This window comes from Acartia tonsa, chromosome 3, assembly GCF_053477335.1.
Source record: "Acartia tonsa isolate MP-2025a chromosome 3, ASM5347733v1, whole genome shotgun sequence".
Taxonomy (NCBI): Eukaryota; Metazoa; Arthropoda; class Copepoda; order Calanoida; family Acartiidae; genus Acartia; species Acartia tonsa.
This window is the reverse complement of record NC_137262.1, coordinates 38,375,845-38,391,372: the sequence shown is the minus strand read 5'-3', so window position 1 is coordinate 38,391,372 and position 15,528 is coordinate 38,375,845. Positions and strand designations below refer to the sequence as shown.

Sequence of the window (15,528 nt, the reverse complement as noted above, 5' to 3'; positions counted from 1 at the left end):
ATAAAAATGTTTATAAAGCACTGAACCCCCTACCCTCTATTTTATAACCACCGCAGGACTAGTAGCTATATTCGATCGATGAGTAGAGCCCAATTGATTGAGCAGTTACCAAGATCTTAAGCTTCAGATAGCTTGGTCAAGCTTTATAGAAAAGGTTTGCTTTAAAAGGGAATATAAAAAAATAATAGATCAAACTTATACTATAATTATTTGTAGTGTGTTTATTCATAAAAGGGAAAACTACTTTTTATTGAAAACAAGTATCATAATATCCATAGATGTAAAGCCCAACAAACCAAATCTGTCTTTTTGTACCGTAAGATCTCGCTAACCCCTGAATCGATACGGTTCTCCTTTATAGTGTAGCTTCTCATCTGTTCTTGGAAGGTAAATAGATATTTTGAGGGAGGGTACCAAAATAATGGAGGGATCTCTAGGCAGGTATAATCTCTAGGAATTTAGAGGCGTTACCGCTAGTCCTATAGTATAATAAGGTCTTTTTTCAGAAGCTATGAATCTCGAAAATTGATGGTCTGAATTGGTTGCACTTTTCAAGGAAGCCTTATAAATGTCTTTCTGCCTGCCTGTCTGTAGAATAAGATCTCGGTAACCGGCAAGGTAAAAATTCTCTGAAAATATGGATGAGGTCCTGTGGTGGTTTTAAGCTATTTCTCTAAAAAAAAGAAAAAGTCATCCATCCGGATTATATTAATTATATTTTATCATCGTATCTCCATTATCTTTTGGGCAAGACCCCTATAGAAGCTAGGACAAAGCGCGCTACTATATATATTTTTTTAAATTTAAGTCGATAGGACAATTATAGTATATCAAAATTTAATATAAGAGCTATCCTTTACTACACACAGCCGTACAAACCGACCCTATTATAGAAAAGCTTCGATTTTAGCAAGACCTTTCAGATAATTATATTCTGTTAAAAGACGATATTTAAGAATTAAAAATTATTGCGGCATTCGCACTTACACTGCCGCACCAAACCATTAATATAAACAAATAACATGTTCTAAAGTTTAAAAGATTTTAAATTATGTCTATTTTGTTTTTATAGTTTTTTAAATCAAAAATATATATAAATACCTCTATAATAAAGTATTAAGGTTTTTAAATCTGTCGGTTAAGATCTCGCTAACTATCAGTTGAGATTTCGATTAATTTCAGTGGAATCTTTTATTTGGTAATTGGATTATATACATATACGTATACTTTTAAGCTCTTTTCTTCAACTTTCTATCCCATTAAGAAGATGTTTTTTACAAGTTAATTATAAAAATACCTTTTTCAGATTCAAATTTTTAGTTTTAATTTAAATGATACAATGATCGAAAAAGCACTAAAGGAAAAAATAAACAAAACTTTGTGGTTTGTCATTAAAGATCCCTAAAATAATATAACTTGGCCTAAAATCTTATTATTATACATTAAATATTATTAATGTTGTTTTCTAAAGAATGATCATAAATATATACATCTTATATATACACTTCAGGGATCTAAAGGGCCAGATAAAGACAATTGGCCGATAAATTTATGTTAATCCAAAATGACGATATAAAAAATTACCCCTTCCTGTAGAATAAAATTAGTGTTTGGAACGTTTGGACACTCAACTAAATGAATGAATCAATCAAAATTCTAAAAAAAAGTCTTCAAAGTTGTTAAGCAAAAATAGTAAACGTTATTAAAAAACTTTGAGGTCTAATGCAATGAACAGCCGAATGTCCCTCCCTGACTTTAATCGCTAAAAGGTGAATGTTTATTTTTATAATTTGGAAAGAAATTGACGCTTTGTATTGAAAATGAAACCAAGGAAGAAATTGTCATAATTTTTGCTGACCCAACATCTAAGGTAGGGGGGATATATTACTGGTAGTAGCGAAGCTACTCTAAAATTAGGTTTTGTCCGTATGTCAATGTTATTGCCATTTTAGGTAATCAATATATCATTGCCTGGATGCTGCATTAGATTTTCGATTTTCATGTACTCTAATAAAGTGGTGCTCGCAGCTGGCTATAATAACGATAACCCTGTTACTCCCTCTCCTCCTTATTTGTGGTTTAAAATGTTGGGTACTTTAATTTAATTCTGTTTTTGGTTCTATAGTTGTAGAGTTAAAACTTTCAACGAATGATTTTAATATCCAGAAGAGGTACTTTTATTTATAATTATTTTTCATTTATATCAATTATGTCCCTGTATTTTCTGTAGAAACTTACGTTGTTCCCGCATTTGGATGGCTATCCCATTCTCTACACTATACAGTTAATGCTAGTAGGACACCTGCCATACATATATGGTAACAATGAGTATTCTGGAAATTAATATACATCCACAACAATAATAAACCAAATTTCCACCTACTATAAATTACCATCATTGTTATAAAAGTTTAAACCAACCCTTAAAAATTTCTTAAAGTACCCAAAGTGATGGAGGCAAAAAAAGGCAACATAATTAGAGATTTGTGGGTACTTGTGCTATCTTATCTTCAGTTAAATATCCCTCCCTAAGTGATATATGATGTTGAAATGCTTTCCTTTCTAGGATTTGGAGAAGTTGATATTAGACAAATGTGTGCTAAGCCTTGTGTCTGATCTTATATGGACTAAGAAAGAGAGACAGCAAGAACATGAGAATGAAGAAAAAAATAGTATTGAAGAGAAGAAGGAGGTAAGTTTGTGATAGCTGGAAAATATAATATATATCATAGTTACATTTATTTCCCTAACAGGCATACCTATGTAACACAAACATCAGAGATATTTCAAAGAAAATAAAGTAGATTGCTAAGGTACTGTATTATTTTGACTGCGTAAATTCTAGAGAATAAGACTATGTAGATAAGGGATAAGACGATGGCCTTTAAATTAATATATTTTACAACCTAAATTATAATAAACTATTTTACCTTTTTTGTGTGAATTAAGTAAGATTATTGGTAGAAAAAATTAGACATTACTTTCTACCAACCAATCAAGATTTTTATAAAAGTACCTACCCGATTCAAGACCAAATATTCTATAAATTGTTGACAAAAAATTCATAATTTTTTCTATACATAGGTAACTATTATAGGATTTTTAAACAATAAGCCAAATTCTAATCAGTGTCATGCATAGGTTACGGACGGACGGACTTACCCGAATTATAAAAAAGCTTCGCCTTACTTTTTAAAAATCTGCTAGCAGAGAAGCTAATCAATATTCACTTTTTATAAGGAGGAAGATTGGATAGAAGCCTGGGAGAAAGAAAGATTAAAACGGAGGAATGAACTGAAACTTTTAAATAATAGGACTAAGGTAAGGCTTCCCTGTATTGTCTTATGAGCATACATCTATCTATTTCTTGTCTCTATATTAATTCTTCTAACCACCACGAGTCCTTTACATAACCTTACCTAGCAATGATAGCTTTACCTTCAAATTTTAAAATCTTTCTGTGTGTGTGTTTTATTGTTTCTTAGTGTTTGGACCTAAGTAGTCACCTTTCTACCAATTTTTATTTATTTCCTTTATATCTATCTATCTATCTTCTGTCGATCTATGGGCATTTGCGGGAATGGGCTGGGGGAAAGTCGACCCTCCACCCGCAATTTTATTGAGAAGGGTAATTTTTTAGGGGTGATTTCTTGTGGGAGGGTGGAGATACCCTCCCCTAAAATTATTTTAAACGTTCCCTAGACCTCTAAGGAGATTCACTGTAAATGAGAAAATTACAGTTTCATTTTTTAATAATCTATCTATCTAGGAAAGAGAGAAGGAAAGTATAAGCGATGACGAAGCAATTGATCTTGGCAAAGAGGAGATTCTAGACGATAAGGTATGCATACAGTTTTAGGGACAGTGAAAAATATTTTTCTATATATTGTACCAGGGAGGAGGGAGGGGACAATGGACTGTAAATTACAAAATCCAAGTAATTATAAATTATGTTAATCTTAATGTGGTAAATCAAATCCTTTTTAAAAACCTAATATGTAATATTTGATCATCAATTAGGTAAAAAATCAAAAGAATAATGATTTTTGACTGTTCGAATGTAGAAAAGAATTCGCTAACCGCACTGGTCTGATTAGATCCTGTTTTTCTAGGGATCTAAAAAATAAGACAGTGGTTAATAAATTGATTTACATCCCCAATGACGATAAACAAATTACCCATTCTGTAGATTACAATTAGAGGTTGAAACGTTTAGACACTTAACTTAATTAACCAACCAATCAAAATTCATTAAAAGTCCCCAAAGTTGCAAATTTAACAAGAAAAAAACGTTATTATAAAACTTGAGGGACTAGTGTAATAAACAGCCCACGGTTCCCTTTTTCTCATTCTTGTATTACAGTTGGATGGATTTCAAGGGGATAAAATAGAAAGCCATGAAGATGAGGTTAAGCCTGAAATAGATATCAATATTGAGGAAAGTCAAGTGTTATGTAATGTGTAAACTTTTTCATTTGCATGCACTTTTTCTTGATGTTCTACCTGTATGCGTAAATGAGTTGCCCATTTTTAAAAAATCCTTATTAAGGGGGGGGGGGGGGTTTAATGCAACCATCTCGTAATCAGTGAGCAAATGGCACTTACAATTCGAATTTCGATCTGAAATTTTTCATGAGTAATCCTTGGTAGGTCTATTTTCCCTAAATCGAACAAAAAGTTGAAAAAGTAACAGCTAACGGCTCAGCCGTTTAGCCGTTTTTTTGTCTATTTTTAGGGCAAATCTGCCATAAATTATGTAGGAATCAACTATTTGAAACATATTTTTGCTTTAAATCATGTGAAATGATACAAAATTTTTTTTTTAGATTTCTAGTACCAGCAACTAGCGGCTAGAACCGTTTGAAAACGTTTTGAAGCAGCATAGAGTATTATGTGGAGATAGGTTTCGTGATGATTTCCCTTGAAAATAGTTTTAAAAATGACTAAACTGCTGAGCCGCCAGCCGTTAGCTGTTACTTTTCCAACTTTTTGTTCAATTTAGGGAAAATAGACCTACTAAGGATTACTCATGCAAAATTCCAGATCAAAATTCGAATACTAAGTGCCATTTGCTCACTGATTACGAGATGGTTGCATTAACCCCCCCCCCTTTTATTAGTTTTGTGACATACTTATAATTAAGTACCTAGCTAAGAGGATGTTTGTCTGTTTGTCTTGAGAAATCACCCTTTGAAAAAAATTAACCCCCCCCCCCCCAATTTTTTTTATACCTTCCTACTAAAATTGAATGGCGGGGATGTGGTCGACCATCCCCCCCCCCCCATACAAAGAAATCATACACAAAGGAGGATAAATTAAGCATCCATTGTCCTATCCGTGTTTTGGAACTAGCTATCTATTAAATTCTTAAATAACACGTGACTACAAACAGGTTAAAGCAGAACTTTCAGAATTTGAAGATAATGCTATTGTTTTGGAGAATAACTCACGTTGTCCAACAGCAAGTGATAACAAACCTATAAATGTTAACTTAGAGGATTTTCATATGAGTGATCATGTTGACAAGAATGACATTGAAATTCCCGCCAAAAATACTAAAAATGGCGTCAAAAAACGCGGAACATTAAGAAAATCAACTGATAATAACGGAGGAAGACGACCCAAAAAGGCGCGAAAATTGATGAAAGAGGAAGAAGGAGAAGTGGATGGTGATTTTGGGTTAAAAAAATCAACAAATCGCTACGCGGAAATGGAGCCTAAGTTTTCATGTGAGAAATGTGATAAGAAATTTCGCAGAAAGAATGATCTAACCATGCACATTGCCAATGTTCATTTGAAGGTATTTTCATATATTTCATAGGTACTTTTTTAGCACTAATGCTGTTCGACAATTTTAAAATGTTAGTAGTTATGCTTATCTCCTTTCTTTCGGTTTATTCTAACAATGATACCAAATTTTAATATGTATTTTGAAATGATTTGAAACTGATCCTAGAAAGTTTTGATTTTATGACTCCTTCATTAAGATTCAGTCCATGGAATTGAAGGTGTTCTACTTGTGTCAATTTTTCGTAAGGAAATTATATTATACTTTTTATTTTATTATCTAATATAAGTAAGATGTAAAAATCATTTTAAAGACTAATTCATTATATTCTTTCAAATACAACTAGAGGCTACGCCCCTAGAAGCCTCTAGGGACACCTAAGGTGGGAGGTGGAAAAGGTCGACCCTCCCACCATTTTGAATTTGAGTTTTATAAATGAAAAGTAAATAAAATATTTTTTTCGGGGGTCCTTGTTAATTGGGAGGGTGGAGATATTCCCCCAAAAATAGTTAAAAACCTTCCCTGGACCTATAAGAAGCTTCGCTGTAAAGGACAACCATATTAGTTCAGCGGTCCGGTTAGCCAGATCCTTCGCTACAGACAAAAAAAGCTTAATACCTTATATAACAGGATTATTGTTTCAGGTGAAACACCATTGTGATCAATGCGAAGCTGTCCTGTCCAGCACAATCAGCCTGAAACAACATATAAGGTAAATATGATTTATTTTTCATTTCATGTTTTATATTTATGTAAAATTATTCCTAATTTAGATTTTTAAGTAGTTAGGTTCTAATCTATCTATCTAAAATCATTTAATCCATTCATTTTCTAGGTTATAGTTCTTGGTTTTTTAGTTGTCTAACTTGACTATCTATCTATCTCTTTACCCAGCGAAACTTTAAGAAAAAAAGGTAGCATGCTACCTTTTTCGATATCTATAAGAGTAGCATTTTGGCGAACTTTTGTGAGCTCGTATGATGGTAGCTAGCTAGTATTTGCGAGCTCCTACACTAGTAGCTTAATACCTCATAATTTATTAGCTTTTCTGCTAACATTGGCGATCTCGTAAATACTAGCTGAAGAAAAAACGCGATGTCGCTTAAATGTAGCATTTTACATAGTTAACAAACATTAGAAATTAGAAATTAACTTGTATAAAATGTAAAGACTTTTAAATGGGTGATGATGGAAAGACAAATCTGGTATACTCTCTCTCTCTCTGTATATCTCTCTTACCCTCTCTCTATCTCTTACCACCTTCTCTCTCTTCCCCTCCCTCTCTATATCTCTCTACCCCTCTCTATATCTCTCTTCCCCTCTCTCACTTTGCCCCATTTCCTAAAAATGGCCTAGTTGCCCCCACCCCTCCCTATATGTGCTTTGATTCGAGCATGTAAGAGTTCGTATAAGAAATGTTTCGAGTCGCCGTCGATATCTCCTTTGACGCATTTTAATTTGTGCTACTATTGTGCGACTTCGCTTCATACTCTGCTACGATATCGATGGCGAACTCGCATGCTACCTTTTGCTTGAAAGGACGATTTTCCAACGTTGTTCGCCAAAAAATTAGGTGTTAATTCATGGGGAATGGGATTCGAGGTAGCATAGGACTCCATACACATATTGCACGAGCTCGTAGGCGACTCTACGGAGAAATGTCTCGCTGGGTTACCTACCTTTTTTTTTTACTTATTTGCCTATATATCCTGTCTATCTACCTATATAGAATGAAACAGAGTGGGCTAGATGAGACACATGTATGTAATCTTATTAATCCATCTAGGTATCTAACTATATCTAATCTATCTATCTAACTATTTATCTATCTAACTTTATCTATCTAACTATCTATCTATCTAGAATGAAGCATAGTGGGCTAGAAGAGACCCATGTCTGCAATGTATGCGGAAAGAATTTTACACATAAACAATATCTGGACAAACACTTACAAACTCATGAAAACACAGAGAAATCTTATATTTGTAAGGTATTTGATTTTTTTTAATTGGTACGAAAGATGATGAAATCTTAATTGATATTTGTATAAGAAGTAATAGTAGATATTAAGAGATATAAGTTTTCCGGAATTGTAATGTAGGGAGTAGATTTGAAATCTGCATCAAATTTTAAGGATTTTTTTATAGAATTCGTTTTTTGTATAATTCTTTATCTAAAAGCGGAAATACAAATTAAGTTAATTAATTTTGGCATCTGTGATTGGTGGATTTAAAAAATCTGCGCTCTGATTGGATGTCGTACATCATTCAACCAATTAGAGCGCAGGTAGTTTAAAATCCACCTATCCTATTGGTCAAAATTAATTAACTTAAAATGTATTTTCGCTTTTAGATAAAGAATTTTACAAAAAACGAATTTTATAAAAAAAATCCTTAAAATTTGATGCAGATTTCAAATCTACTCCCTACATTAAAATTCCGGAAAACTTATATCTCTTAGTAGATATAGGTTTTAAACATTCGCATGTCATTAATATTTATAGTTAGAACAACCAGACAAAGGTCATGTAATAAAAGGATTTTTTTCGTTTTGGATGCGTCTTTAAAAAAATATCTTTTACCTAGGATCTTTTTAAGATTGTTTTAAATTGTACCTACCTACCTTATTTATTTACAAAATTGAAAATTCTATCAATCTTATATCCACTTAAAATTTGTTTTTTGTCTATAGTTTAGTATATTTAGTAAATATTATCGTTCTACTACTATTTTTAAGCCTTAAAACACACACCTTTACGGATTTTACCCGAAACCTACCTCTCCCTTTATTTTTTAAGGAATGCGGGAAATCTTTTGGCTACAAAGGCTCCTTGAAGAAACATGTTCAAGAACATCATGAAAACTTTTTCAGGTGGGGGTTTAAAGTAAACATTGATGGCTGATATAGTTGAGATCTTATAGCCTTAGGTATAACTTTGTAAGCTGTACCATTAAAGTAAAACAATAGAGGGTGGCACGCACTATGTATAGTAACTCTAACCACATAGTGAAGATCCTGTGCCGACTTTCAATTGGGTCTTTAAAATCAGGAAATAAAATCGAAGATATAAACGCACTCGGCACGCTACAAAAGAACAGAAAGCAATTTGCTAGGAAATGAAATGGGTCTCCACCACTCGGGACTTGGATTATACATCCATACTCATAGATTTATTGCTATACACATTGTTGTGCTACTTATGGACTTTATTATTCTTGTTTATTTAGATATACATGTGAAGAATGTGGACAAACTTTTATAGATCTGTTGAGATATAATATGCACATGGAGACTACACATCAAAAGGAAATTGTTCATAATTAGATAGACTGATAAATGGATGGATAGACAGATGGATGGATGGACTGACAAACTCTAGATATATGCATAGAAACCATGGATCTTAAGGGATAAGACATTGAAAGATAAATTGATGTGAATGCCCAATGATGATAAACAAAATTACTTCTTCTATAAATTATATCATTGGTTGAAAAGTTTAATAATCACTTTTAGTATGGGACCAACCAATCTTTATTCAATAAAAATACCCAAAGTTTTTGGAGTAAATGATAACGTGTTTAAAAACGTTTGAGTACCATTGTAATAAACTGACAAATGTCCCCTCCCGCCCTGATGGAAACAGAAAGAAAGAACCTTTTTTAAGAAAGTATTTTCATGCTTATTTTAGGTTAGATTTGGTTATGTTAAGGTTTAAGCATATGCTTTCAGTCATACAAACAGACATACAGATAGGCCAAACAATTCAACAAACATAAATCTAGTTTATGATCTATTCAATATGAACATTATCAAAATATAGGGAGATAAATTTACATGTAATATATGCGGGAAAGAAATCATTGGGAAGCACAGATATAAAGTTCATATCTCAAGACATCCTAAATCACTTAAATATGTACCTTGTGGAGAATGTGGGGAGGTAAGCTACCCAGATAGATATTGGATATACATATACAGAGAGAATGAAAGAAAGATAGATAGATATACAGCATGACCCTCAAAAAAGTATTTTTAAGCATCTGCAGCCCTTATTTCTCAATGAATTATAAAAAAAATGCTTATGTCCTTGTTCTCCATAGTATTCCACATAAGTAGATATAAAAATATTTTTTTTACCTCCATTAACACCGGAGATTTTTAGAGCTAAAGTTTTGAAAAAGTGACTGAGGAAAAAGTAACTTTTAACATGAAACGACTTTTTTAGCAAAATTAAGGTAGAAATCCTTTTATTTTTGTTACTAGCAGAAACTTTATACAAAAATGAAATAAAAAATTTAGTTTTTGAGTAAAAAGCATTTTTTTACACATATTTTTTGAGTCTTTTTAGTTTAATGATATTTTGAAAAACTTACTTATTAGGCAAAATTGTTTAAGATTAAAAAACCAAATAAATCTTTATGAATATAGCAGGAAAATTGTTTTTGTTTCACAATCCTAACTTTAATAACAAAAAAGTTATAAAGAAAATAAAATTAAAACATGATGATTTTTTTGTCTAAAAAGCTTAATTAACCCCCTATTAAATTATTGAGATGTCAGAAAAGTAGGCGGAGCAACTGTCATAATTAATCCTTTTCTCAAATAAGGGTTAATAAATAACCTAAAATTTGCAAATAATCAATTCATTCAGTAGTATTTTTTGCCATTAAAAATTTATATTTTTTGATGGAATAAAAAAGAAATAATTAGTTAACTTGTTTATCTTTGTGTATCATTATTCAGTTACCAGAAAAACATAATATAACCATCCAAAAAACAAGAGAAACAAAAAAAAATTCTTTTTCTCAGTCACTTTTTCAAAACTTTAGCTCTAAAAATCTCCGGTGTTAATGGAGGTAAAAAAAATGTTTTTATATCTACTTATGTGGAATACTATGGAGAACAAGGACATAAGCATTTTTTTATAATTCATTGAGAAGTAAGGGCTGCAGATGCTTAAAAATACTTTTTTGAGGGTCATGCTGTAGAATCCACATAGTCCAAACCAATAGATATTATTAGATAGATAGTTATACAACAGATATATTACTCAAAGATAGATAGTTTCATATAATTTATCATTTGAGATTCCATATAGCTCAGCCATTAGTTATTAATAGATAGACAGTTAGATAATAGATATATTACTCATAGATAGATAATAATGTATAATTTAGGAGGTTCCTGAAACTTATATGAGATTCTGAAAAAAATATTATTATTATTATTATTATTACATAGCCCATGCCAATAGATATAATTAGATAGATAGTTAGGTAATAGATATATTACTCATAGATAGATAATAATGTCTAATTTAGGAGGTACCAGAAACCCATATGAGATTCCATATAGCGCAGGCCCACAAATCTGAGAACTGGAAGTATAAATGCCCTTATTGCCCGAGGAAAATGGAAAAAGCGGCCTATATTAGAATTCATATTAGGTAAGATGTTTTCTAAATAATCTATAGATAGATACCGATTATAAGGGATAAAATAATGAACGAAAAATTTAGGTAAATCCCAAATGGATAAAAATACCACATCTGTGGTTCAGAATTATTGGCTAAAAAGTTTGGACAGTGCAAGTTTGAAGTGATTGTTTATAAAACTTTGGGTACCTTCATAGTTTAGTGATACTGTGAGTATATTTAAAACATGTATTTCTCAAACTGTACCTAGGCATTTGAATTTTTTTACAAGAGGATAAAACAATACTATTCAATAAATTAGTTAGTTAGAGAGATTATTACAGTATGGCTTTGAGACCGATTAATATCCTCTTGAATGGAACCGGTTCTCATACATACTGAAAAACCATGAATCGTATTTTCCACGAATATTAAAATAAAACTTAGCCGAAGGTCCAGGGTAACTAAAATACGTATTATTGACTAATGTACATATATTATTTTAGAAGTCATACTGGAGCTAAGCCTTATATATGCCAGGGTTGCAATAAAGGATTTACTACAAGAGAATCTATTAAGAAACATATCAAGTAAGTTTTTTTTTTCATTTATATGTATAGCATCTAATAAGATACATTTCCGTAGTTTTAATAAATATGTAAATGTAGTATGAAAAGGACCTTTGTAGGTACTTTCCTTTAAAGTGCATAGCGAGGAAAGATTCCCTATCATTATTAAAGAAATAAATTAAAAAAAGGGGTTTGGGGTAGTTAAATTTTTTTATGTCTCAGCCATGCGAAGGGAGGGCTAACCCGGCGTATTTGCCTACCCTGTATCAAACATAACCTACCTAACCTGACTCAAAGTAAATCATAAACACGAAAAACTACCTACTCTCTTTTTTTTACATTAATTTGAATACAGAGGGGGATGGACAGGGATTTCTGTGCTCGACTAGGCACTTTGAGGGAAACAGTCTGAACTTTGAGTTTTGATCGACACAAAAAGTTGGAATAGCTTTAATCATATTCCTTATTTGAAGTTAAATTAAATAATCTTCCATTTGCCTAAGTAAAACAATAGAGGGGGCACGAGCTAAATATAACTAAACCAATGGGGTGGGGACCCTGTCCCGACTTTCAATTGGGTCTTTGAATACCAACCTATAGCGTCGGAAATATTAAACCAGCCTTAACGCTACAAAAGAGCAGAAAACAATTTATTTGTTAGCAGACGCAAAAGGTACCCACCACTTGGGCCAGGTAGGTGTCTTGGTTTTACATCAATACTTATACATTTATTACTATCATTTTTTCTTTTATTTTTAGGGATTTCCACAATGACGACAAATCTTTGATGTTCTTTGACCGAAGCTTAGATGTTGACGAAAATTTTAAGATCATAAAATAACATAAGTAGTGATAAAAGTACCTTTTCTGTTGTATTTATTTACTTTTAATTAGTTTTTGAAGTATATTTTTTCAGTATTTTCATTACTTTAGGTATTAAATGACAGGTTATACTAAATCTTCTCCTTTTTTCAAGAAGTTACATCTTAGTTTGTCCTGTTGTACTATCCTATAGTATAAAGTAATACGTTTTTTTGTCTGAAGCTCAAGGTCTCAATAACTACCTAACCGATTGCCTTTCTTACTTAAGCTTCAAATAGCTCTCGTGATGGTTTTAGGCAATTATATACCTATTCAGATTTAAGTCTTGGGTTGGTTTAATAATATTTTTCTAGTCCCTCTCTGACTGTTCGATACAGCGAAACCGCTAGGTTGTTACCTAAGCAGTATTCTAATTGTAATTTACAATCAATTAAATTGTGATAGCAAACTAAATTGAATGACATTTTTACCACTATACTATGCATTGATGCAATTTTTAACATACCATGTAGGTATTATTTTATAGTTTTATACCCAAAATTTTTCAGAGTTAAATAGGATGAATCTGAAATTATGACATTAACAATGGGGGTTGCTCAAATACCTAAGTTAAAGGTAAGTTTTGATATATATCTTATATACTAAAGTAGGGGGATGTGTGTGTTTGTCAATGTCCAGTAAGATCTTGGGAATTGATGGGCCAATCTATTAACTATTTTAAGAAAGTTTATTTTTGGTCTATTTTAGGATTTAAGCTATTTGTTGAAACAATGCGGACCGAATCCTAATATATAAAGATAAGTACCTAGTAGGTTTTTGCTTGTTAATATCGCGCTAGTCACTGTACTAATTGAGTTCTTAATTGCAGGAAAACTTAACCTAGGTCCCAGTATGGCATTATGCTATATCATTTTAAGCTTTTATAATTGACATTGGAAAGTCAATTCACAAAAATAACTTATTTATTATTATTTTGTTAGAAGCTGACTGTATACTTACAAGGCGACTATAAAACTGACATTGCTGTAATCTTTGCCGAACCAGATTTAAAGGTGATAATAATTAAGTCGTAATTTGGAAGGATTGGAATATTGGATCCATCCATTAAGTACCTCTACAGTTAAATCAATTCTTTTTTAAAATATCAATCTATCTATCATTGGCAGCCTATCAAGAAAAATCAACCACACTAGAATGTATTAACAATCTTTTATAATTAACCTGTCTATCTATCAATTCTTTATTACTCTTGAATTTTTTTTATATACCTACAATCTACATACTATAGGATGTTATTGTTGAAATCCTGTATAAAAAAAATTCAACTTTACTGGAAAGCATCAATTATCTAAATATTATCAACACTACCTTTCTACTCTACGTGGAATACAAATTATCTATCTATCTACTCTAGGATGTTGAAATCCTGTTTAAAGAAAAGTCAACTATACTAGAAAGCATCAATAATCTACTATCAACTCCTGTCCAAGATATTACAAAGCAAGAAAATGATTTAGGTAAATCTTAATTCGTGTTTTTAGTAGCGAAGCTAATCCATAATTCTCTTTGCCTGTCAGTCTGTAATGCTATGAGAGTGTCTGCGTTTTTTTTGTGTGGATAATACTTATTAAAGAGCATTACTAATGAATATCTGATCTGTAAATAACTTTTGTCAGATTGTCTATTTACGTTTTTTTGTGTGTGTTTCACTTCAATACAGAAAGAGATAGTTATAACTTATGAGTGTATTTTAATTAGATATTAGTGGTCAAGGTATTTTTACAACATATTTTGTTTTACCAATAAATTTTTGTTGACTGACGAAAAAGTTAGAGAAAAACTAGGTAAGTAGTTTTTCTTTCAAATTAAATATATCTCTTTATTTAGAATCAGTTACTGAGCTAGCAGAATTAATTAAGAAAAGCAAGTCAAATAAACATAATACAGAAGATGAGAATAATAAAAAAGTTAAAAATGAAGTAGATAGCAAGGATTTGATAGATATAGAGGTAGGTATCCAATATTTTTATTGACTAGCGGCTGTGCACCCTTGCATCTAGTGGGATATGTATTGAAACAGGTAGAAAGGGGACATAAAATTGGCCTAAAACATACCAAGGATAAAATCTACAATTAAAATAACCTAAAACTATCCAGTGACCTATATGAAGCTTCTCTATAAAGGAGAACACAATCAGTTTAGTAGTTAATGAAATCTTAAACTTCAGACAAAAAACCTTAGTACCTACTTTATATAATAGGACAGAAATAGAAATACTATGTCCGTATTAGATAACAAGGGTTTCCTAGATGTATATTTATTATCTAGGCATCTTATGAATGTCTTTATATAGATGGGTGCAGAATATTAATGCAGTTGTCATGATTATGATTATTTGGATTATGAAAATGTTTAGAGGCAAGATAGACTTTCCTCTCGCCACTGATACAAATCTTAACAATCCCAATCCACCAGCAATTTTGATATGTAATTTAGTTAGATCCCTGGTAAAATATTAAGAAGATTAATAGATAGCGAACAGACATAAGTGAATGAACACATTTTTATTGTAGAAAGCTTCTTTAAAAAAACATTATTTTTTATTATTTGTAGATAAAAGACGAATGTTCTGTACATCAGTTATCAACAGACGATGAAAATGAAATATTAAAAGAAGAAAAAGTAAAACCAAAGAGGGGGAGAAAGAAGAAGATTGAGGATACTTTAGGAATTTTTTGTTGAGTTGTTTCGCCCCTCTTAGCATCTCTGTAAATACCCTTAAACCTGTCCTTTACCACCAATCAATTCTCCTAAAAATATTTGGATTATTCTGACCATTTATGAGATCTTGATAAACATTCACGCACACGAAGAGAGAAGAATGAGAGAGCGAAAAATAACCCAAACCATCCCATTATGACAGTAGAACAAT

At 31.5% G+C, this 15,528-nt stretch overlaps 3 protein-coding genes across 3 annotated transcripts; all 3 read left to right on the top strand.

The window, feature by feature from the left end:
* The first annotated feature begins 1,310 nt into the window (after positions 1–1,310).
* Positions 1,311–9,127, top strand: LOC145314082 (uncharacterized). The gene is made up of 11 exons (XM_080153832.1): positions 1,311–1,360; positions 1,799–1,870; positions 2,567–2,692; positions 3,241–3,321; positions 3,770–3,841; positions 4,364–4,439; positions 5,394–5,800; positions 6,433–6,500; positions 7,652–7,778; positions 8,586–8,659; positions 9,016–9,127. The coding sequence occupies exons 1-11, from the start codon at positions 1,340–1,342 to the stop codon at positions 9,110–9,112; spliced, it is 1,221 nt and encodes a 406-aa protein (XP_080009958.1). The 5' UTR covers positions 1,311–1,339; the 3' UTR covers positions 9,113–9,127.
* A 488-nt stretch (positions 9,128–9,615) lies between these two features.
* On the top strand, positions 9,616–12,745 carry LOC145314081 (zinc finger and BTB domain-containing protein 8B-like). Its single transcript, XM_080153830.1, has 4 exons — positions 9,616–9,731; positions 11,113–11,237; positions 11,711–11,794; positions 12,533–12,745. The coding sequence occupies exons 2-4, from the start codon at positions 11,131–11,133 to the stop codon at positions 12,612–12,614; spliced, it is 273 nt and encodes a 90-aa protein (XP_080009956.1). The 5' UTR covers positions 9,616–9,731; positions 11,113–11,130; the 3' UTR covers positions 12,615–12,745.
* A 370-nt stretch (positions 12,746–13,115) lies between these two features.
* Positions 13,116–15,353, top strand: LOC145314080 (uncharacterized). Its single transcript, XM_080153829.1, has 5 exons — positions 13,116–13,210; positions 13,576–13,647; positions 14,010–14,112; positions 14,483–14,604; positions 15,210–15,353. Exons 1-5 carry the CDS (start codon positions 13,169–13,171, stop codon positions 15,336–15,338), a joined length of 468 nt encoding a protein of 155 aa, XP_080009955.1. The 5' UTR covers positions 13,116–13,168; the 3' UTR covers positions 15,339–15,353.
* Positions 15,354–15,528: the final 175 nt, after the last annotated feature.